Source organism: Rhincodon typus, chromosome 17 (genome assembly GCF_021869965.1).
Source record: "Rhincodon typus isolate 14 chromosome 17, sRhiTyp1.1, whole genome shotgun sequence".
NCBI lineage: Eukaryota > Metazoa > Chordata > Chondrichthyes > Orectolobiformes > Rhincodontidae > Rhincodon > Rhincodon typus.
In genome coordinates, this window is record NC_063348.1 from 27122412 (window position 1) to 27147127 (window position 24716).

Genomic DNA, 24716 nt, shown 5'->3' on the forward strand with positions numbered 1-24716 from the left:
CGAGAAGACAGTGTCAGTATGGTGTTGACAGGTCTGCTGGCAGGTAGTAAAATTAGATATTCTAATTAGTGCTGAAGTTAGTCAGACCAGTTCCGTGGATCAATCCGTTACCCTAATGACGTCACAGGCTAAAGGGCAGGCATAACAAACAATCCTGCTGAATCCATCAGCCAGTCAGGACAACCCTATTTTTCAGTTCAAACGTGTCTTTGCAAAGAGACACTGAGGATCGGACCATATCATCATGGGGGCTGTTTGTTTTGCATGGCACTTTTGTTTGTTTTTCCTCTTGTTAAACACTCGTGAAAGCTCTACAAGTGCTGGAATTCTAGGTAAGTTTGTAGTCACCAGTGTGAAATTCTTGCCTCACATCACTCCTCTTTAACACGGGAAGAACTGAATTTAGTCTTTTTTGTGGATGAAGACAATTCTTGCTCCAATATTAGAGAGAATTAAGAATCTTGCTTTCATGTGTTTGTTATTCATTTTATTTGCAGACTTCCTTTAGACATGTAAATGCAATCCTCAATAGGTAGCTTTATAAGACATAACAATTTTAAGGATCTATTTGTTGAGCTATTTTGTCAAGCTGTATGTTTGTCTAAAAAACCTTCTAAAAAAGACAATTGAAAACCTGTGTGTGAAGTATATCTGACCCTTACATGGGATGTATGTAATACATACAGGGGTTAATGATGTCCTTCTAGAATTTACATCTGCAATGGCAGCATTTTAATTAGATTTGTGTCAGGTAATTGGTAAATTCTAACAGATAACATTAAAACACATTGCAGGTTTTATAATAGCAATGAAATTAGTGAGTTATTGGCTTATGTTTTTTTTGGCATCATAACATTTTGCAAATTTCACAAAATGCTTCACGGCTTTAAGTCATTTACAGTACTTCTACAGAGACAGTCTCTTTTGGTTCAGCCTTTTCCTGGTATTATTGTAGGGTTCATTTTGTTTCACTTTTGTACATTATTTTGAAATTGCTTAGTCTTTTGGTGAATTTGTTTATCTCATTGAAAATATAGTTCTGTTTTAATGTCTGACATTTCTAAATGGATTACTTTCTTGTGATACAGTTATAAGTATGTTCAGAAGGGCATTTTGTTACTGTTGTTGAAGATTGTGTTTCTTCATGGATTTCTAGCTCTATTAACATTGTTTTATACTTTCATGGCTAATTATAAACTGCTCACAAGTGTTATTCTGTACTTCCTGTTTGTTTTACAGATATTGATGAATGTTCAGAAGGAACTGATGACTGTCACATTGATGCAATCTGTCAGAATACACATGTGTTGTATAAATGCACATGCAGACCCGGTTATAAAGGTGATGGAAAGAAATGTGAAGGTGATCATAACCTGCTTTTACCAGCATTTCATTACTAAGCAAAATTGGGAAAATATATTTCCTTAATCAGGCAAGATATTTGCAAAATAAGTTTCTTTGAAATGCTGTATTTATTTGGGTTTATGGGAGAAAGATGTGAACGTTTCTAAACTTAAAGTGATTTAGTTTTGTATGTTTACTGTATGCATTTTTAATAAAAATCAATACCTACATAGTGAAGATCCCATTTCAAAATGTCTGTAACTTCATAGAAACCACCATTCACTTTTAATACTACAATAATAATATGTTTATTGCAGGATTCTGTTCTATGTTAACTGTAACTAAAACAAAAGTCTAAGCACTTGGAACATTGTAGATGTCCGATCATTTTTAAAATATGCAGCTTGTTTTTGCTGTTTTAAATACATAACTGATCTAAGATTTTAGACAGTTCATGTTATAGCCTACAAAATGACAGAAGGAAAGTGACTGATTCTAATTAAGGTATAGAACCAGGGCATTAAGTTCATCCTTCACTCCTCACTTAATTGGCTACTTGACGTGTGAATCTAAATAATGGTTTTGTTATATGTTCTTTGACTACAAGGGATTGTGGCATAACAGACAGATCCTGATCTTGTCCTTACTCTGTGTATATGCCTTTTCCCAGTGGGGATGCCAGAATAGTAATCAAAAGCAGTAACTGATTTCCCTCAAATCCAAACGCAGTGAAGGCAGTAGTGGCAATGAGATTATTTTAAGTGACAGCAACTTAATCAACACAATTTGGGAAATTTCTGGTTGGTATAGCTTAGTTACTACTCTGTGGAGTGTGTTTTCAAGAGGGAGTTCTGTTTTCTGTTGATTTACTAAGTTATTTTTATGATATTGAATTGTACATAGTTTTGTCTCAAAGATTACAGTTTGACTTACTTAGAATTTATGATACTTGTGTGCTCAATTCTTCATAATTATTCAGGTTGAAATACAACAAATTAAAGACAATTTTGCATTGAAATAATTCTCCAAAATAACTGTAATATTCTACTGTGGGTAGGAAAAATCGTACATTTAGGATGTACCAAAGGAATTTAGAGAATGCCATAAACGCAGCTGTTTCACATTTAGGTGCTTCGGAATATTGCAAAACCGGACCCTGACCTAATGTGTGTTAACTTAATGTTAGTTTGTAACAGCTCAATGAGTTAGTCAGGAAAACTGTTTAAAGTTGAAGCAGCATGATTGGTACAAGAAACATAGGATTCTTGTGGGTTCATTTTTGAAGTTGTTTTTGGCTTTTAATGCCTCTTAGAAAGCTGTTGGTTGATAGGTGCACCATACAGTGTACAATTGATATGGATGCCAAGTAAATCAAAGGTTCTCTTTGCAATCTGATCTCGTCTTAGCTGTTTTGGAAGTATTGACACAACTTCTCCCCTAGTGTTCTTAGGCCAGAGATGGGCAGTACTGTTTAAAGTTCTCTCTTATGAGAATTACAGCACAGAAGCAGAACAGTTTGGCCTGACAGTTCTATGTCGGTGTTTATGCTCCACATAAGCCTCCTTTCACTTAATTTATCAAAACGTCTGTCTGTTGAGTTCACCTTGCATAAAAATAGATGAATTCATGTGACCATTAGTTGTAATCTGTACGCTGGCTAACAGAATAAGGGTCCTCTCTTACAATCCCTGAACCATGCTTTCATTTATTTAGTTATTTATCAAAATAAGGATGCACTGTATGCTCAGTATGGCTTGGTAACTTCTGAAATAGTGCCTATGAAGGTGTCAAATTAATATGCTAATTATCATTAACTTGCTGTTTGAGCAAAGGACAAGGAAGGACAAGCAAATGACAGGAAGAATTGCTCAGATGGATTGGTAGAAAATGGGATGTTGATACCCCAATATGGGTCAGCATGGTCTGAAAAAAAGAGGTCAGAAGAGAAATTTGGCAACAAAATTGGAGGAAAAGTACTGCACCCTTCCTGGCTAACGGATCAAGTTGATGTTGGCTGAGATGTGTTGCAGCTGTAGCGTGTGGGAGCTGGTGGACGCCAGTACGGTCCACATCTGCAGCATGTTTTGGCCACTTGAGGAATGTCAAGTCACAGTTGATGAACTGGAGTCTGAGGTGCGACACATCAGGGAGCGGGAGAGTTCCTCAGACACTGTTTCAGGAGGCAGTTACATCCAATTTGGTCCATGATCCAGGACTACAGGGTGTGACTGCAAGTTGGGCAGGTAGGAAGATCCAGAATTTAGCTTTGGGATAGCCTCCACCTTATTAAATAGGTGCAAAGCTTTTGCTCGCTGTGTAGATGAGTGTACAGACTGTAGGGAGGATGAGTGATCTGACCACTGTACCATTGTCAAGAGCACATTTAAGTGAGTGCAGAAAATAGAAACGTAGTAGTAATAGGGAAGTAATCGTTAGGGAATAGATACTGTTCTCTGCAGCAAAGATGGAGAGTCCCAAAGCCTAACCAAAAAGGTAGTAATCTCTGGGTTACTACCTGAGCCATGTGCACATTGGTATAAAGTAAATAAGGTTAGAGGGGAAAATGCGTGACTCACAGATTGGTTTGGGACAAATAGGTTCCAATGCACAGGACATTGGCACTAGTACTAGAGAAAGGGAAAGCCATTTCTAATTAGCGAAGGGCAGGGTTCAAACAACAGAGCAGAGTAGTGAAGAGATGAATGATGATCAAAGAGTGATTGGAAGGGAGAGAAAATGTATGTGGAAGAGTGCAACAGAAATTAGAGCCAGAGACGGCATTAATGTTAAAAAGTCAAAGCTTGAAGCTCTTTATCTGAATGCATGCAGCATATGTAACAAGATAGATAAGTTGATGACATAAATTGGGAAAAAAAACTTGATAGCTATTATGGAGACATGGTTAGAGGGTGACCAAGACTGATGACATAATATTCAAAGATATTCGATACTCTAGAGGAATAAGCAAGAGAGGAAATGATTTGAGGTAGTTTTTTTTAAATAAAGGAAGGTATCAGTGCAGTGGTGAGTAGTGATGTTGATGCAATGAACATGATGTGGAATCAGTTTGGGTAGACATAAGGAATTGCACAGGAGAGAAGTTGTGGGTGAATGTCGTCTATAGTCCCCTGATGAATTGCTCCTCTGTAGGACAAAGTATGAGGAAAGCAAATTAAAGTACAAAGGAGCATGTATAAAGGCCACTGTAAAGGTCCTGGGTGATTTTACTCTGCATGCTGACTGGACAAGTTACATGGAAAAGGGTGACATGTGAGACTAATTTCAAGAGTGCATTAAGGGCTGTTCCTTAGTGCAGTACATAATAGATCTTAACCGGGAACAGGATAAAGGCAGAACAGTTGCCAGTACCTGGTGGCCTGCATCCAAGCTGCAGAGATGGTGGAGGTGTAAGCTGAAATATTCCAGAATTAATGGGATTCCAGGAGGGCTCCAGTAGATTGGAAAACTGAAGTGATACTTGCTTTTATTTTCATGAGAGCAGTGAGGTTTTATGGACCTAATATGTTTCCATAACACTGTATGTTAAGCATTCATTGGGCATCATATCCCAAAAGTGAATGTTATATTTTAGGCTGCTACAACTTAGAGGTGTCTGTGAAGTACGAAGATCAAGTTGATAGACCAAGCTAGTCTGTTTAGTGAAGAATGTCCATTGAAAACTTTTTCCTATCTAATGGCAGATATCAGTTAGCTGCCAAGACATTCATCAGAAAACTGACCAACCAAATCGATGAACATTTTTTTCAAAATAAATTTGGCCTCAATGTTGTCTTATGATTAACTGTTCAGTTATGCAAATGTAATTCTTCCAAAAAAGTTATATTTAGTGTCTTCTACATGGGCAAGTCCATCACTCTGAGGACTTGAACTTGAGTTCTAATTTGTTCAGATCTAGTAGACTTTCCTCCAGTTTGTTTCCAAGGGTCTACATGTGTCCTAATTCTGACCATCAGTCCCACTGCTGGACTGTTTGCACAATTAGTTCCTCTCAGGGTACTTTTATACAGCTATGACTTGGACTTGACATTTCTGGGCATTGTTGGCCAAAGGGAACTCATACATCTAATATCTCTTTCTTGAGTTTGACTCCTGCCACAGTCTACTCAGTAGGCAATACCACTGGAGATTTTCTAGCAAAATATAGGAATTTTGATTCCCGAGTAAAATATAACTTTTTAAAGTGAGGTAAATTTTAATGGACATAATGGCCATCACAACTATGAATCAGTGTGAAATGTCACACATTAAACATCTCTTTATCAAAGTTCCTACTTTTGATGCTCTAAATATTACCCTTTATCTCAGCCCAGTTAACATTGTATTGTCCTTTGCCTTTCTGTAGCTGTTTATCACTAATGTTATTAAGGAGAGTTTTTTCACTGTTTATTGAACAAACTGAATACCGAGAATCTTGGGGGGAAATTGATGTCCTATTGCTAGTTTACTCCTTTTTAAGAAAATGAAAAGGATTGCTAATAAAAAAGTAACCGATTATTTTCAAAGCGTAACGTATTTATGGAAACATACAAATACAGGGACAAACAATCTTCATGAAACATAAATTAACTTGTTAGAGAAAATTAGAATGTCTATTGACAATCAATATAATTCATTATTAACATTTAAATACCACAAAGGGACAAAACATGAATGGAGGATCTAATGAGAAACCTTAATTTTTGACACTACTTATAGTTTTACTGAAAGGAACAGAGAGGGGAGGTTTTCAACTGTTAGACAGCTGTTTAACCTGAAAGAAACAAGTGACTGGTGGAGGAAGTTCTAGTGGGGACCTTCACGCTCATTTACACACCTACTTCAGTTTTCCACAGGCTTGTAAATGAGTAGATGGCACACTCACCCAAAACAAGTGATGGGTTGTTTAAAGATGTACATTGAGTGTTGTGCCTGCTAGATGTTCATGATGAAATGGGATGAGTTTAGGAAGGTGCATTTTTCTCAGTATTTCAGTGTTAAGTGGCCTAGCTGATCAACTTTCATGGGACACAAACATGTGAACAAGAAACAAGAGTAAACCACTCCACCATTCATAAAATCATGACTGATTTGATTTTAACCTCAACTGTACATCCCTGTTTATTCGCAATAATCTTCTGTTCCTTTGGTAATCAAGAATATGTTTACCTCTGGCTTAAAAATAATTAAAGATTCTGTATCCATTGCCTTTTGAGGAAGGGTATTCCAGAGACTTTCAAAGATAGTTGAAGGCTACTCAAAAAGAGCCTCTGTTTTTGAAAAGACTTTTGTGAATGAACCTAATATGTTTCCATATCTCTGTATGTTGAGCATCTATAGGGCATTATATCCCAAAAATGAACGTTATATTTTAGGCTACCACAACCTCGATGAATATTTCTCCTGACCCCACAAAAAGTTCTAACCTGCTGCTGAATAGCCCTCATGCACCCCTCCTTCATGCCGCACTTGGCCAACAACTGGCAGTATGCAACAACTCGCTGATAAACTACAATAAACTTATGAGCTTCTGAGGAACAATATTTTGGTCACCATAGCTCACTGTTAAAATTTAGGCTCAAACCTTACATTTACAATCTTTAGTTAAAGTGACAGTCATAGAACAGTTCTTATTTTAGGTTCAGGTAATGTCTCACACTCTTGGTCACTTCTTGGACATTTGCTCCAAAAAATATTCAACAGTCATTCAGTAAAATATTGAAAGTAAAAGTTCCTTACATTTTGTGGAATGAGTTTGTGGAGAATACATGCTTCGGATTAGTTCTAATTAGTGTCTTGTGGGATAATGTATGTCATAATTACTATAATAATTTTTCAATTTTAAAATGGTGCTTTAACTTTTTTATGCAATATTTATTCAATAACTAATAAATTAAGTTCATTTTGTGATTAAACGACATGAAGTAAATTTGCCAAATGATTTTGTGATTAAAATTTGAATTGATTCTCTGTGTAATGTTCATTGTTGTGTTTTAAGCTGTTGCTAGATTGCTAGATTAGATATTCATGAAATAGATAAATAAAATGTTAGGCTTTCAGTTTTAAAAGGGAAGTGGTCGATTTCCTGGCATCAACAAGATATGTTGTTAGATGTATATAATCCTACATATCAGAAAAAAGCAATTGGATGGGCTGATTAGATAGCCTTCTCTAACCTAAAATATGTTTCTGAGGTGACTAGTTAGGCACAGAAATATGTTTAAAAGCTTCACATTCCTAAATTACATTTATCTTTGTTTTGTGCCTACTTCAATATTAAGTGACAATATTTTTAAAAAAAAACAAAAATAAGTGGATCTGTGGGTTTCTAATTGAGATTAATATGGCTAAAACTGCCTTTGTAAGGATTTGCAATTTTTGGTTGTGCTGGTGTCTTTTTTTAACAGAAACCATCCATCATTCTGTTTTGTGTTCTATACCTTTAGACATTGATGAATGTGATAATGAATACAATGGAGGCTGTGTACATGAATGCATTAACATTCCTGGAAACTATCGTTGTACTTGCTATGACGGATTCATGTTGGCACATGATGGACACAATTGTTTGGGTAAGAAGAATCAACTTGCAGTAAATTTGATATGTAGAGAAAATAAGATTGAAAAATTGCTTTGCAAATTGTGCAACTACATTTTTTAATATTGATATTATGTGGCAATGTAAGTTATATAGCATCTTTTGATGTTAGATTCTATTTTTGGCATAAGTTTTAAATTAAATATGTCTGAGCAATTAAAACTAAAAGATAAAATGAATTTTTCTAAGCAAAACATGGAGATAAATATCCTAGCTTCATTTTATGAAGTCTGGTTATACACGAGTGAAAATGAAGTAATCGTTTTGTTTATTTTTCTAACTGATTTTTCAAAATGATAGTAGTTTTAAATTATTTGAGAGGCATCAGTGTTGAATTCAGTGAAAAGACTTTGTGATCAAATAAGCACCAACAGACTTATTGTAACACCAGATTTAGACCATTCTTGTGGAATTTAGTTGTTGAAGAACAGTTCTAAGGCCATGACTGCATTTAGTTTTCAATTGGAATGTGAAATGCTAGAGAATGTACTGAACTGCCTGGCAACCTAGAGAAACACAATGGGCGCTTTTGCTCCATCATCTCTTGTGAAGAATACTTTCAAAAGAGTTTGTATTGTCCTCATTTCTGTTAAGTTAAACAGATTTTCAAAGCTAAAGGTTTGGCTTTGTTTCACGGGAGTGGGAACAAAGATTTTGTTTTCATTAAAATTTCTTAAGATGCACTTTACAAATAGTCCTTCAAAGTCCAGGAACATAAATGACTAATTGAGTATTCAGCCTTTAATCTACTGAAAGAAGTGGAAATCATTCATCCAACTTGTAGTTTTAGTAATTTATACTCTTAAACATGAAACATATAAATTAGTTCTGTTAAGATAATGTTGAGTTTGTCCTGCCTTCTCTTAAGCAGAATTATTTCCAAGTGGTTTATGTTGCATACGTTGTGTTTAATAAAATATCATCTGTTTTTCATTACATTAGATGCGGTATAAAGATTAGCATAAGAAAAAGGTCTCCCCGGTTCGCTTGAGGAGGTTCTGTGTCTTATTTGAAATTACCTCCTGACCCAACAGTTATAATGTTGAAACTGAAGTGACAGCTTGCTGATGAGTAGCTTTGAGCCCATTCCACTGTTACCATATAGCACTGCGCTGGGTCAAGTTGGTGTACATAAATATGCCTGCATCATTTCAAGGGAATTAAGGGAAACTTGGGTTCAGGCAAGTGTGTTTCCCATTTGATTCAAAAGACAAATTCAAAAGACAATAATACTTGTCTGATTAAACAAGGAATTAGAGAATCAGGACTTAAGTTATGCATAGTTAAATTTAATGGTAAATTTATGCTTGTTTCAATTTTCTCCCCTTCTACATTACCATTTCAGCCTCCTTCATAAGTCTGCATTTCTCTTAGCCAAAATAATAGGATGGTCCAGACAGTTGACTTTTTTCTGACCACATGCAATTAATTCAGGAAGACAGGACTGTTTAGTTTGCAGATTTCTTCCATAGTCACAGACACTTTGTAGCATCTAAGGACATATTCAGATAAATCTGTCCTGACTTTATAAAATAAAAACTCACTCCCGGTTCTGCAAAATGCTGGTCATGGCGATTCCTGGGCAGTGAGACTGAGTAGATGATAGGGAGGCAAGAACACAAGCAGGTCAACATTGCCTCCTATTGTGGATTAGAAATAGTTGAAAATAATAATAACCTTGATGGTGGCCATAGTGAGCAAAAGCCAAAAATTATTTACTTTAAGTAGCATTGTATGTTTCTTTAGCTGTTGGAGTGATTACAAAGTGTGATGTTGCATCTTTAAAACCCCTTGTCACTTCTTACTTCTTTGGTTTACCTTCAGAGCAGTTTGATTTTGATAATTCTGTGTGTATATGTAAAAATAGTTTTAACACCGAGGTATATCTTCTTCCATTCATTCATTCATTTAACAAAAATATTGACATCGTTTGATGTGGGGTGGGATGCTCTTTGGAGGGTCAGTGTGGACTTGATGGGCCGAATGGCCTACTTGCACACTGTAGGGATTCTGTGATTCTAGAAACATCATGTCACACATGTCTACTTCTTACTGACATGAGTGAGTGGAAAAAATGAGTTGTCCAGATTATATGAAATATCAGATTAAGAGAACCAAGCAGTGCCACTTGTATTTACTGTTTAATTGAAACAGCATTTGTTCATAAGCTGTGATAAGCAAATTTGATGGGCAATTTGAATACATGTCAGTGGGAAGGAAACAGTCACTAGTACAATGTCTACTCTTCGACTTAAATCTGGCTGAATCTAACACGTGTATTTTTGTGTATTTCTTCTTCTGTCACCAAAATATGTCCATCAGTATTTGATTACAGTAAAATCTTTCTCCATGTAAATCTGTATTAGGCACTTTGTTAGTGAATATGCTAAAGATGTAATGGTAATGTTTGATAAGAAGTGCTTACATGAAGGGTCTATTTACATGTCTTTTGGAAAGCTTAGAGAGGTATATTGAAAAATATATATTTTGTTATATTTGAGTTTAAATGTGCTTACTTTTAATTCAGTCCTTGCTGGTATGTATAACTGTTTACTTGACACTTTAATGTGGGCAGATTTGAGGCTATCGTAGCTTTCTGTTGATCCCTAACATTTTCAAGTGCACTAAGCATAGAATAATTTCTGGACAGAGGGGCTCAGTTTGGCAGTATGACCAACTAGCAGACATAACTTTTGCTCCAGTAAGTGAGGTAATGTACATACTGCAGGTACCCTCTAAACCCCCTATTTACTTCTCAATTTTTAACTCCTTTCTCTCCCTCTCCTTTTGAGTTTATTGTACAGGAGTGTAGGTAATAGCTTTCTATGATGTGTAAAATTGTGCCATGTTTTGGCGTACAAGAGTGGCTTGGACAATTAGAATCGAGAATCATCAAAACTTCCCTTTTCGTCTGTACACTTTTGGACTCATTACAGCTAAACTCTGAAACAATTGCTATTCTTAATGTGCAGAAGTTCCAGTTCCATTTTCAAATCAGCCTGTACAGGATATCAGGAATACAGGACAGCAGCATGTTCGAGGTTGCTTTTGTGTAGAGGACTGAGACAAGAGTCACTTGTGGGGGATGGTATACGGAGCCCCTAAATAATAACCACATGGTAAGATGGTGTATAGAGGAAGAAGTAATGGGAGCTTGTCAGAAAAGTCTGCTGCTAATCATGGAGGCATTTACTGAACATATCAACTGGAAAAATCAAATGAGCAAAGATGGCCTAGGTGAGGAGTTCATAGGACATTATCAGAATAGTTAACAAAGTGAACATTGGTCTGATTAAAAGTGAATCTGGAGAAATAATAATGCAAAATAAGGAAATGGCAGATGAACGAAGCAGGTATTTTTGCTTTCGTCTTCATAATGGAGGGTGAAGGTGACATCCTAGAAATGCTGTGAGTCAGGAAATGAAAGGAATGGAGAAATTCAACAAAATTATAATCACTGGGGTAGCAGTATTGATCAAACTGTTGGAATTATGGGCTGACAAATTCCTGGGTCCTCATGAACTGCATCACATGATCTTAAAGAAGTGAGATGGTGAGATAATGATAAAGTGGTTTTGATTTTCCAAAATTTCTTTAATTCAGGGAAGTTTCTGTTGAATTGGAAATTAATTAATATAAACGTGGAGGGAGAAAGAAAGCAGGGAACTACGGACCTTAACTACAGAGCTACAGAGCTTAACATCTGTCATAGAGAAGGTGATTAAAAACTATCATTAAAGATGTTATAGCAGAGCTTTTGGAGAAGTTCATTAATCAGGCATCGTCAACTTAACAAGGGGTAGGCGATGGCCTAGTGGTATTATCTCTAGACTATTAATCCAGGAACCCAGCTGATGTTCTGGGGACCTGGGTTCGAATCCCATCATGGCAGATGGCAGATGGTGGAATTGGAATTCCAAAAAAAAATGTCTGGAATTAAGAATCTACTGATCACCATGAAATCATTGCCGATTGTTGGAAAAACCCATCTGGTTCACTAATGCCCTTCAGGGGAAGAAATCTGCCACCCTCACCTGGTCTGGCCTACATGTGACTCCAGACCCACAGCAGTGTGGTTGATTCTCAACTGCCCTCTGAAATGGCCTAGCAAGCCACTCAGTTGTACCAATCAGTACAAGGACTCAAAGAAATGAAACTGGACGGATCACCTGGCATCGACCTAGACACCGGAAGAGACAATGGCAGAGACAGCCCTGTGGACCATGCAAAGTCCTCCTCACTAACATCTGGGGGTTAGTGCCAAAATTGGGAGAGCTGTCTCACAGACTAGTCAAGCCACAGCCTGACATAGTCATACTCACAGAATCACACCTTACAGACAATGTCCCAGACACCACTGTCATCATCCCTGGCTATGTCCTGTCTCACCAGCAGGACAGACCCAGCAGCACAGTGGTATACAGTTATGAGGGAGTTGCTCTAGGAGTCCTCAACATTGACCCCGGACCCCATGAAGTCTCATGGCTTCAAGTTAAACATGGGCAAGGAAATCTCCTGCTGATTACTACATACCATCCTCCCTCAGCTGATGAATCAGTATTCCTCAATGCTGAACAACACTTAGAGGAAGCACTAAGGATGGCAAGGGCACAAAATGTGCTCTGGGTGAGGGATTTTGATTTCACCACCAGCAGCAGTACTACTGATCGAGTTGGTTGGGTCCTAAAGGACATAGCTGCTAGACTGGATCTGCAACAGGTGGTGAGAGAACCAGCAAGAGGGAAAACATACTTGACCTCATCCTTACTAATCTGCCGGCTGCAGTTGCATCTGTCCATGACAGTATCGGTAAGAGTGACCATCGCACAGTCCTTGTGGAGACGAAGTCCCGCCTTCACATTGAGAACAACCTGCATCGTGTTGTGTGGCACTATCACCGTGCTAAATGGGACAGACTTCAAACAGATCTAGCAACTCAAGCCTGGGCATCCATGAGGCACTGTGGGCCATCAACAGCAGCAGAATTGTACTCCAACACAGTCTTTAACCTCATGGCCTGGCATATTCCCCACTCAACCATTACCATCAAGCCAGGGGATCAACCCTGGTTCAATGAAGAGTGCAGGAGGGCATGCCAGGAGCAGCACCAGGCATACCTGAAGATGAGGTATCAACCTGGTGAAGCCACCAAACAAGACTACTTGCATGCCAAACACCAACGGATCAGATCTAAGCTCTGCAGTCCTGCCACATCCAGTCGTGAATGGTGGTGGACAATTAAACAACTCACCGAAGGAATACGCTGCACAAATATCCCCATCCTCAATGATGGAAGAGCCCAGAACATCAGTGCAAAAGATTAGGCTGAAGCATTCGCAGCAATCTTCAGCCAGAAGTGCCAAGTGGATGATCCATCTCGGCCTCCTCCAGTGGTCCCCAGCATTACAGAGACCAGTCTTCAGCCAATTCAATTCATTCCATGTGATATCAAGAAATGGCTGGAGGCGCTGGATACTGCAAAGGCTACCGGCCCTGACAACATTCCGGCAATTGTACTGAAGACTTGTGCTCCAGAACTTGCCGCTCCCTTAGCCAAGCTATTCTGTACAGTTACACCACTGGTATCTACACGACAATGTAGAAAATTGCACAAGTATGTCCTGTACACAAAAAGCAGGACAAATCCAACCCGGCTAATTCTGCCCCATCAGACTCTTCTCGATCATCAGGAAAGTGATGGAACATGTCGTCAACAGTGCTATCAAGCAGCACCTGCTCAGAAATAACCTGTTCAGTGACGCCCAGTTTGGGTTCTGCCAGGGCCACTCAGCTCCTGACCTCATTACACCCTTGGTTCAAACATGGACAAAAAAATTCCAGAGGTGAGGTGAGAGTGACAGCCCTTGATATCAAGGCTGCATTCAACCGAGCAAAACTGGAATCAATGGGTATCAGGGGGCAAACGCTCCGGTGGTTGGAGTCACACCTGACACATAGGAAGATGGTCGGTTGTGGGAGGTCAACCATCTCAGCTCCAGGACATCTCTACAGGAGTTCCCCAGGGTAGTGTCCTAGGCCCAACCATCTTCAGCTGCTTCATCAATGACCTTTCCTCCATCATAAGGTCAGAAGTGGGGATGTTCGCCGATGACTGCACAATGTTCAGCACCATTCGTGACTCCTCAGACACTGAAGCAGTCCATGTTCACATGCAACAAGATCTGGATAATATCCAGGGTTGGGCTGACAATTGGCAAGTGACATTCGCGCCCCACAAATGCCAGGCTATGACCATCACCAATAAGAGACAATCTAACCACACGTTCCCGTGACATTCAATGGTGTTACCATCACTGAATCCCCCACTATCAACATCCTGAGGGTTGCCATTGACCAGAAACTCAACTGGACTCACCACATTGACACAGTGGCTACAAAAGCAGGCCAGAAGCTGGGAATACTGCAGTGAGTAACTCACCTCCTGATTCCTCAAAGCCTGTCCACCATCTACAAGGCACAAGTCAGGAGTGTGATGGAATACTCCCCACTTGCCTGGATGAGTGCAGCCCCAACAACACTAAAGAAGCTTGACACCATCCAGGACAAAGCAGCCGACTTGATTGGCACTACATCCACAAAGGTTCACTCCCTCCACCACCGACACTCAGTAGCAACAGTGTGTACTATCTATAAGGTGCACTGCAGAAATTCATCAAAGATCCTCAGCCAGGACCCTCCAATCCCACGACCACTTCCATCTAGAAGGACAAGGGCAGCAGATATATGGGAACACCACCACCTCCAAATTCCCCTCCAAGTCACTCACCATCCTGACTTGGAAATATATTGCTGTTCCTTCACTGTTGCTGGGTCAAAATCCTGGAATTCCCTCCCTAATAGCATTGTGGGTCAACCCATAGCAGGAGGAATGCAGCGATTCAAGAAGGCAGCTCACCACCACCTTCTCAAAGGCAACTAGGGTGGGCAAGAAATGCTGGCCAGCCAGTGACGCCCACATCCCACAAAATGAGTAGAAAAAAAAACTTAGTTTTATGAAGGAGAAATTATATCTGACCAACTTATTGGAGTTGTTTGAACAAATAATGTACTGTGGATAAAGGGGGGGCTGGTGGATTTACTACACTTAGATTTCACAGATATTTAATAACTTACCACATTGAAGGTTATTACAGAAAATAGAACTGAGGTAATATTTTGACATGAATGGAAGATTGGCTACCTAATAGGAAACAAAGTATGCATGAATAGGTTATTTTCTGTTTGGCAAGTTGTAACAAATGGTGTGTCACAGGGATCAATACTGGGGCCTCAATTTTTGACAGTTTCATTTAAATACTTTGGTGAAGGAACCAAAAGTAGAGTTGCTGTATTTGCTAAAAACTCAAAGATATGTAGGAAATTAAGCTTTGAAGAGGACATAAGGAAGCTACAAAGAGATATATGTAGGTTAAGTGAATGGGCAAACATCCGGCAAATGGAGTTGATGTGAGAAAATGTGAATTTATCCATGTTGGCAGGAAAAATAAGAAAGAAGGGTATTTAAACGGTCAGAGATTACACAACTGTGGAACGCAGAGAGATCTGAATATCCTAGTACAATCATAGCTGATACAGCAAGTAATTAAGCCATTTGGCCCAGTGAGTCTGCAGTGACCCTCCAAAGAGCAACCCACCCAGACTCAGCCCTGCACCCTATACCCATAACTCCGCAATACTTTAAGGGTTGGAAAACCATTTAGTCAGGACATTCATCCATCACCTTTTGCCAGAATTGAGTTCCATCTCCATGAGCTGATTGATCTTGCGTAACCAAAGTTTGTGTGAATCTCATAATGTACCACTGTCTACTTAGTAACTGAAAGGAGGCACAACACTTTACAATAGCTTTCAGTTGCAGTCTCCTCTCTTTGGCTTCCAAGTTGGCAGCCAGCTGTAAAACACTCACTTATAGTCCAGAAACTTGTCCCTATTTTGTTTGAGGAAGAAACGTAGGCCAGGACGGCAAGCGTGGAACTCCCCTTGGTAGAGTAATATGGTTACTTAATGTGTATCTGAGAGGGGAGACAGGGCCCTAATCCACAGTACACCTCTTCCCAAGACAGCAGTGGACTGAGAAGGTATGTTAGCTCAGTTGGCAGAATGGCTGGTTTGCTGAAGCTAAGTGAGACCAATAGTGTGGGTTCAATCTCTGCACTGATGAAGGACTCTCCTTTTAACCTTTCACCTCACCTGAGACCTGGTTAGGTTAAACCATCATCTCCCTCTCTCTAATGAGAGAGTGATCCTCTGCAACTGTGGAGACTTTACCCTTACCTGATTGGACTGAAGTGTCAGCCTGGATTATGTGCTTGAGCATCTAAGTATGACTTAACACTACGGCCATTGGCCCAGGAAGCTGCATAAAATAAGCTGGGTCCACTGTTATTAGTCATTTACATAAATGATTTGTATGAGAATATAGGAAGCGTGGTTAGTAAGTTTGCAGATGACACCAAAATTGGTAGTATAGTGGACGGTGAAGAAGGTTATCTAAGAGTACAGTGGGATCTTGATCAACTCGACCAGTGGGCTAAGAAATGGCAGATGGAGTTCAATTGAGGTAAATGCGAGATGTTCCATTTTGGCAAGCCAAACCAGGGCAGGACTTGCACAGTTAATGGTAGGACTCTTAGGGAATGTTGTTGAACAGAGCGACCTGGGAGTGCAGATACATAATTCCTTGAAAGTGACATCACAGGTAAACAGGGTGGTGAAGAAGGCATTTGGCACGCTTGCCTTCATTGTTCAAAGAATTGCGTACAGGTTTTGGGATGTCATGTTGCAGCTGTACAAGGCATCAGTAAGGCCACATTTGGAGTACTGCATACAATTCTGGTTGCCTTGCTATAGAAAGGATGTCATTAAACTGGAAAGGATGCAAAAAAAATTTACAAGGATTTTGCCAAGAGTGGAAGGTTTTGAGTTATAAGGAGAGGCTGGATAGGCTGGGACTTTTCTTCCCTAGGAGCCTGAGGGGTAACCTTATACAGGTTTATAAAATCATGAGGGGCACAAGTAAAGTGAATTGCCAAGGTGTTTTCCCCAGGGTAGGAGAGTCCAAAAAAAGAGGACATAGGTTCAAGGTGAGAGCAGAAATATTTAAAATGGTCCTGAAAGGCAACTTTTCCATGCAGAGGGTGCTGTGTATATGGAATGAGCTGCCGGAGAAGGTGGTGGAGGTGGAGGCGGGTACAATTACAGCATTTGAAAGACATTTGGATGGGTACACGAATTGGACAGGTTTAAAGAGATATAGACCAAACACAGGCAAATGGCAGTAGTTCCATTAAGGAAACCTGGTCAGCATGGATGAGTTGGGCCGAAGGGGCCATTTCTAAGCTCTATAACTCTATAACTAATCCCCCTAACCCAGACACTACAGGGTAATTTAACATGGCCATTCCATCTAACCTGCACATCTTTAAACTGTGGGAGGAACCCGGAGCATCCGGTGGAAAGCCATGCAGACACGGAGAACATACACATTCCACATGGATATTCATCTGAGGCTGGCATCAAACCTAGGTCCCTGGCAACTTGGGGCAGCAGTGCTAACCATTGAGCCATTGTGCCAGTCTTCTAACAGTGAAGCTGTCACAGATGGTTATAGATTTTGTGCTGTTGAATCAACGACTGTATAACTCAATGCAGAGCACAAACAGAACACTGGAGATTCCAGATCTATATAGCTTTGTGCCATGCAATATTCTACAATTAAATTGTGAAACCATAGAGGCAGTGTACCTCCAGATATTCCAGGCAATGACCAAAGGATCTGACTAGAGTAGGGGTGCAGTGCTGTTAAGGCATTTAAAGTCTTCATGTTTTCACAAAGAAGCACAGGGTGTGATTTTACTGAACCATTTAATTTTTTGAAAAAACTCATTCATAGGATGAGGCGTTGCTGGCTGGGCCAGCATTTAATGCCCAAAGGGCAGTCAAGAGTCAACCACATTTCTGTAGGTCTAGAGACACAGGTTATCCAGGTAAGGATGGCAGATTTCCTTCTTAAAGTGAACCAGGTGGGATTTTACGACAATCAACAATAGTTACATGGTCACCATTAGACCGGACTAAATTCCAGATTTTTATTGAATTCAAATTTCATCATCTGCCATGGCAGGATTTGAACCTTTATGCCAGAGGATTAGCCTGGTAGTTCAGATTACCACTGTACCACTGCCTCCTGAAATGATTGTGCATGTGCAGTTGGTTAATTTTTACAGCTAAAGAGACAAAGAGTTGATTGGATGATATAGAAGGGCACCCGCTCCAATACCAATTAGGCTAACAAACATGGGAGAGAAAAGTAATAATGAGAAATGAGTAAATTCTCAGTCTAGAATCTGAGGATGTCGATATGGATCAAGAAGAGATTGGCTGACCTGAAAGAACTTAGTAAGTTAAGGCTAAAATATAGCTATCTGTATTTGTTCAACAAGGCTTTCTGTAGAATGTCATAGAATTACAGAGTCTTCAGGATAGAAATAACACAGATGGGCTACAGGGACATTTATGCCTCACAGACATCTCCTCCCATTCCTGTTAACTTTGACTGTTGTTTGTGATTCTGAATGCCACATTTTTACCACTCTAGGCAAAGAATTACGGATTGAATTTAAATTTATTGCTAGCTACCTTATTATTCATGCCCCATAATTTGGTGCCCCTGCAATTGAAAATGACTGCTGTACATCTACCTAATGTCTTTCATTGTTTTAAAAACCTTTATGATGTTATCCTTCAGACACGTTTAAGGAAAGTGACACTGATCTGTTTAGCCTTTCCTGATAAGTGTCCCATCTCAGTTCTGGTATCGCCCAAGTAAATCTTCTCTGCAGCTTCTCCAGTGCCTCTGTGTCCAATTTAAAATATGGAGACCAGAACAGTCATATGATAATTATAGTGCAGGAGGAGGGTATTCAGATCATCATATTGATGGAAACTTTCTAGGAGAGCAACTTAACTAGTGCCACTCCACCTTTTACCTGTACCCCTGAAAGATACTTATCCAATTCTCTTTTCAAAGCCATCTGTGAAGTCTTTTGTCCTGAGCTATATTTGTTTAGTATAAGAGCAAAATACTGTGGATGCTGGAGATCTGAAATAAAACAGCAAGTGCTGGAGAAATTCAGCAGGTCTGGCAGCGTTTGTGGAGAGAGAAACGGGATTAATGTTTCAAGTCTAATAACTATTCTTAATGTCAGTGGACCTGGCATGAGTAAAACAGCTACTTGAATGGTTAATATGTAAGAAGTTATAAACTGTCATACATAACTCACACATGTAGCTCCACAGAAGTATTAAAGTGGGAAAGTTGTGTCCTCAGGACAGACAGCATCTCACAGGACTGTGTGTCATTCTCAGCACTTGCATTAAGCATGGCACAGCTACAGCAGCCCCAGAGGGTAAAAAGAATGATCTTGCTATCTTAGTCACAGATGAGTCATAGGTCATCAATGAGAGGAGCAGGTGGCCATGGCAGATGGATTGCTGCTGGCTGCATGGAGAATGTGTGCTTCTCCTGCTGTTCCTAGGGATTCTGAACTGTTGTCATCTTTTTTACAGAAAAGGTTGTCATTTAAGTAGGATCATCTGTAGTACACACTTCAGTCTCAGTTACATCCTGTTCAAGATGTGGCTGGGTACAGAGGATTTCCCTATCTGAAGCTGGCAGAAACACATGGGTGGTTGGCTGCACTGCAGTATACCAAGCAATATGTGGCTTTGCAGCAAATCCCACAGTGCAAAGTAAGGAATGATCAGGTTGCTGATTTACAACTTTAAGCAATTCCCTTGATTGGACCTCAGGATGTTGTGTAATTAGGTAGAGAGAATTTGCAGAAATCATTGTTGCACAGAGGTTCAGCACCAGCAGCCTTGACATGATTGGAGTATGCAGTGCTGAAGATATATTGTCTACATGAGAGCCACTTCACGGAAACAGACTCTTCAGTCCAACCAGTCCATGCTGACCATGATCCCAAACTTACCTAGTACCACCTGCCTGCTCTTGGCCCATATTCTTCCAAACCCTTCCTATTTATGTACTTATCCAAATGACTTTTATACATTGTAATTGTACCCGCATCTACCACTTCCTCTGGAAGTTCATTCCACATTCGAGCCACCCTCTGTGTAAAAAAAAATTGTCCCTCATGACTTTTCTAAATCTCTCTCCTCTCACCTTGAAAAATGTGCCCCCTAGTCTTGAAGTCCCCCATCTTAGGGAACTGCTAACTATGATTAACTCTATCTATAACCCTCATTATCTTATAAACTTCTCTATCCTCCTCTCAACCTCCTACGCTCCAGTGTAAAAGTCCCAGCCGATTCAGTCATTCTTTATAACTCAAACCTTCCATACCCGGCATACCCTTTTCTGATGAAGGGTCTAGGCCCGAAACGTCAGCCTCTCTGCTCCTATGATGCTGCTTGGCCTGCTGTGTTCATCCAGCCCTGCACCTTGTATACCCGGCAACATCCTGGTAAATCGCTTCTGAACCCTCTCCAGTTTGATAATACCCTTCCCATAACTGAGTGACAAGAACTGGACACAGTATTCCGACAGAGGCCTTACCAATGTCCTGTACAACCTCAAACATGATTTACCAATGCCTATACTCAAAGGACTGAGCAAGGAAGGCATTTAAAATAACCCAGTAAGTTGTTGGTCTTTACAAATTGTACTTATCCAATATCCCCATGCAACTGACACCAGATGGGTGTGGATGTAGGAAGCACGAGCTAGTGCAATAAGTGAATAGTTAATCAATTTCCTTGGCTCATTGGTTGAGAGATAAATGATGGCTAGGCTACCCTCCCGCACCCTCCTTTCAGCACTGGGCAATCAGCCTATATTGTCCATTAAATCTTGATTCTTTGTGTCACTCTCCTAATAACATTGAGGCAGCACAATGGAAAAGAACACAGTGAATGTGGTGGTCTATTATAATACTTGTGAACAACATGTACTGATAAGATGGATTAATACATAGATGAGCCGCTGAGGTACAGTATATGATAGGCTGAATTTAGCAAAAAATTAGTTAAGTATCAGCTTCAGTGATTTTCATGGAGAGCTTTTCTCCATGAACCCTAATGAATTTTCTCATGCAGTTTTACTCTGTTCACCTCATGACATATGCACCACCCCTCTAAGGCACTCTACTTGTGTTATCAGCTGCTCACCAACAGAGGAAGTACTCGCCCCTGCTAGAACCTTGTGGGATTGCTGGCACCCACGTTGTATTTAAAGGCCGGCTGTGCACCAGGTAAGTTCTGTCGCAGCCAGGAACTACCTTCACAGTGCACATTGTGGGAGGAAATGAAAAAGAAAAGTTTCTGAAGGCACTAGTTGCCATGGGTGACACTTCATTGCACATACAAGTATGCATTCTTAATTGTGTTGCTGTTTTACATTATCACCTGTCTGAGCAACACCTATTGTAACCACAGCTACAGGAATCAAGTCACGAAGGCTACCTCTTCAAATGCCATCTAACGGAAAGCTACAGCTCCCTAGTGAATAGCATAACATCTTGTTATTCTTTTTCATTCACGGATATGGGCTAGCATTTATTCCCATCCTTAATTGCCCCGAGGGTAGTTAAGAATTAACCCCATTGCAATGGGTCTGGACTCACATGCAGGCCAGAATGGGGAGGATGACAGTTTTCTTCCCTAAATGGTGTTCGTGAACCAGATGGGCTTTTCCTACAGTAGGTAATGGATTTATGGTCATCATTAGGCTCTTAATTTCAGATTGTAATCGAATTCAAGTGCCATCATCTGCCATGGCAGGATTCAAAGCTGGATCTCTGGCTTAATAGTCCAGCTGTAATACTACTTGGTCATCATATCCCCCAGTCATTACCATCATCATTGTTCACAGATAGGTCATAGAATCCCTACAGTGTGGGAACAGGCCCTTCAGCCCAACAAGTCCACATCGACCCTCAGAGCATTCCACCCAGACCCATCCCCCTAATAACCCACCTAATCTACACATCCCTGAACACTATGGGCAATTTAGCATGGCCAATCCACTTAGCCTGCACATCTTGGACTGTGGGAGGAAACTGGAGTACCTGGAGGAAACCCATGCAGACACGGGGAGAATGTTCAAACTCCACATAGACAGTCGCCCGAGGGTGAAATTGAACCTGAGTCCCTGGCGCTGAGAGGCAGCAGTGCTAACCACTGACTATTGAGCCACCGTGCTGGCCTAGTGAAACAGTGCAAGCTGGGAAGCCTTCAAATGGTTGAGAATATTCACTTTTATTGAACAACAGCAAAAGGAAAAAAAGCAAGCAAAAAAAATGGGATGTTTGCATTTTGAGTTGCAAAAAATTGACAGTCAACTAGAAATCGCTGCACCCAGGTCACATTTATTATAAGTGAGTGTCAATTAAGTCATATCTGGCTTATTGCACCTGATACCACAGTGCACCCTCACGCTGAAAGTGATGTTCTTCTTGCTCAATATCTTCATCTTCCTCCACAGAAGACTGCTGCCACTTTCCTAACTATTTGGCATCCATCATATCCCCTCATTGTCTTCTCCAGTTGCGAAGAGTCCTGCATACAAGGATTTTGCAGTGCCCTCTATCTGAAGTGTGTTTCAAGGCATTCCCAGCCTATCCATTCTTCAGGAGGCCTATCATCTGATCCACAATGGCCTGGGTGGAAGCAACATTGTATCTACATTTGACTGCAGTCCGGGGGTGCATGATGAAATCTTCAGCCTTGGTTACAGATGTTTGCTGTTGTCTATCAGTAACTGTCTTTGTAAGGCATCCAGCCCTTGAAGCAAAGCAGAAATGTGAGTCATAAAAAAAACAGAAGTTGCTGGAAAAGCTCAGCAGGTCTGGCAGCATCTGAAGAAAAAAATCAGAGTTAACGTTTCAGGTCCGGTGACCCTTCCTCACACCCTTCCGCAGAAATGTGAGTGCTCTCAACGATGAAGGCATCATTGCAGCTTCCTTGGTACCTGGCAAAGGCTTTAAAGATGTGGTACCAATGATCACAGATGATTTGTACATTAATGAAATGGAATACTTTTCTGTTGAAGTCTGCTGTGTTATGATATGGTACTCTCAATGTGACGTGTACTGTCAAAAGCCCCTTGAACCTGGGTGAAGTCTATGTTGATAAGTCCTATAGTGCCTGGGCTGTAGCACTGACCTTGTCACCAGAAAAAAGATGATGTGTGCGCTATGCCATAAGTTGCATCAGTAACAGCCTTAATGCATTTTTGAGTTGGGAATTGAGAGCTCCCGCACAGGTTTCCAGTGGGTCCTTGGAAACAGCCAGTTGCATTAAAGTTTAGTGCAGCTGTCACCATGATGGCCACTGGTAGGATAGCTACCCAGCCATTCAGATCATAACAGTGACCAGCCCAGCAGCCAGCAGATGTCATAATTTTGTGATGGGTCCTGGGATATCTGTTGTTTGCAGCAACACTGTGCCTTGCTCATCTGGAAAAAATGGCTTTGAGGATGATAGACTCTTAGGATCCTGTACATCCATTGCATCTAGGGCTATCTTCAGCTATGACCACTTCATGTCCACACTGTTCAGAAGCCATTAGAGGTTGGTGCTGGTCCACAGCAGGAACAAAAGTGTTTGATGTGTAAACCCCTTGGAACTGTCTAACTTCTTAACACCTGTCAACAGATGGCCATCTGTCAAAAAATGTCCAGAAGAGCCAAGTTTTGGTAGGAACTGCCGATGCTAGAGAACGTGTTGTTTAATCAGAAAGTGTGATAAAGTTTCAAAATATGCATTTTTTGAATAAGAATGCCTTTCCCAATGGAATGTAGGCTGCCGAAAAAAGTTCAAGTAATAGAACTACATTTTTTATCCCTTGTGCATGGGTACTTGAGACTGAGTCGGCATGGTAGTTGAAGGGGAAATGGATGGTGGGTAGAAGGACACACTAGGTTGTTAAAGGGGTATGTGGGGTACACGTGATATATAGAGGTATAAGGGGTAGGTTGGACATACGGGAGTATGAGAGATCATTGGTGGAGCATGGAGCATGTGGGTGAGTGGTGAGGGTTGGAAGAAAGTTATACATTTCTCCCCTTTTGGAGAGCTAAAGTATGCCTTTGGATCTGGTCCCAGGGCATCTTTGGTGGAGATATGGCACCCTTTAGAATTACAAAATGGCATGCTTATGCGTACAAAGTGCATGAATCTATTGGGATTTGTGCAGTTGTCAAGAAACTTAACTAAAAAAATTAAGTTTAAAAAAATTGCTAGATATTTCAGAGTGCTGTCCACATAAAGCTATTACAGGATTTGTGCTGCATAGCTGACTTTCCAAACAATTATTCTCACAATGGGGTGCCTGTCTATTGATGGACGATTCCAATGGCTTATTGAAATGAAATATCCATTAACTCAAGGAATTAAACCTTGAATTAGTTGTTTGTTTTCATAAGACATTAGTTGAAGCAATTTCAACATACAGGTATTCCTCATTTGACATTATCCCACTTAACATTATTTTCTTTTAATGTCATTTATTCTTTGAGTCCTTTTTTGTTATTTTGTGCAACAGTCTATGTTTGAGCATCAGTGACTGTATCAACCACTGTTGCAAATTAGCATCCAGTGAGGCACTGGCTGAATCTTAGGCATCATCCCCTAAAAGGCATTGCTTCCCTCTGGGCCTTGTTTCCCAGTTTTGCCTGTCAGCTTGCCTGGTATTGCCCAGCCTTTTCTTCTGACCATGTCTCTTCCAAGCCAT

At 40.3% G+C, this 24716-nt stretch overlaps 1 protein-coding gene across 1 annotated transcript in view; it reads left to right on the forward strand.

Moving 5' to 3' along the window:
• Positions 1-204: 204 nt before the first annotated feature.
• LOC109928667 (signal peptide, CUB and EGF-like domain-containing protein 2) overlaps positions 205-24716 on the forward strand; it is a 157906-nt gene continuing 133394 nt past the window's right edge. The window contains exons 1-3 of the mRNA XM_048607317.1: positions 205-332; positions 1240-1362; positions 7788-7913. Of these exons, the coding sequence (XP_048463274.1) occupies positions 245-332; positions 1240-1362; positions 7788-7913 (337 nt within the window). The 5' untranslated portion in view covers positions 205-244. The remainder of the gene's footprint in view (positions 333-1239; positions 1363-7787; positions 7914-24716) is intronic.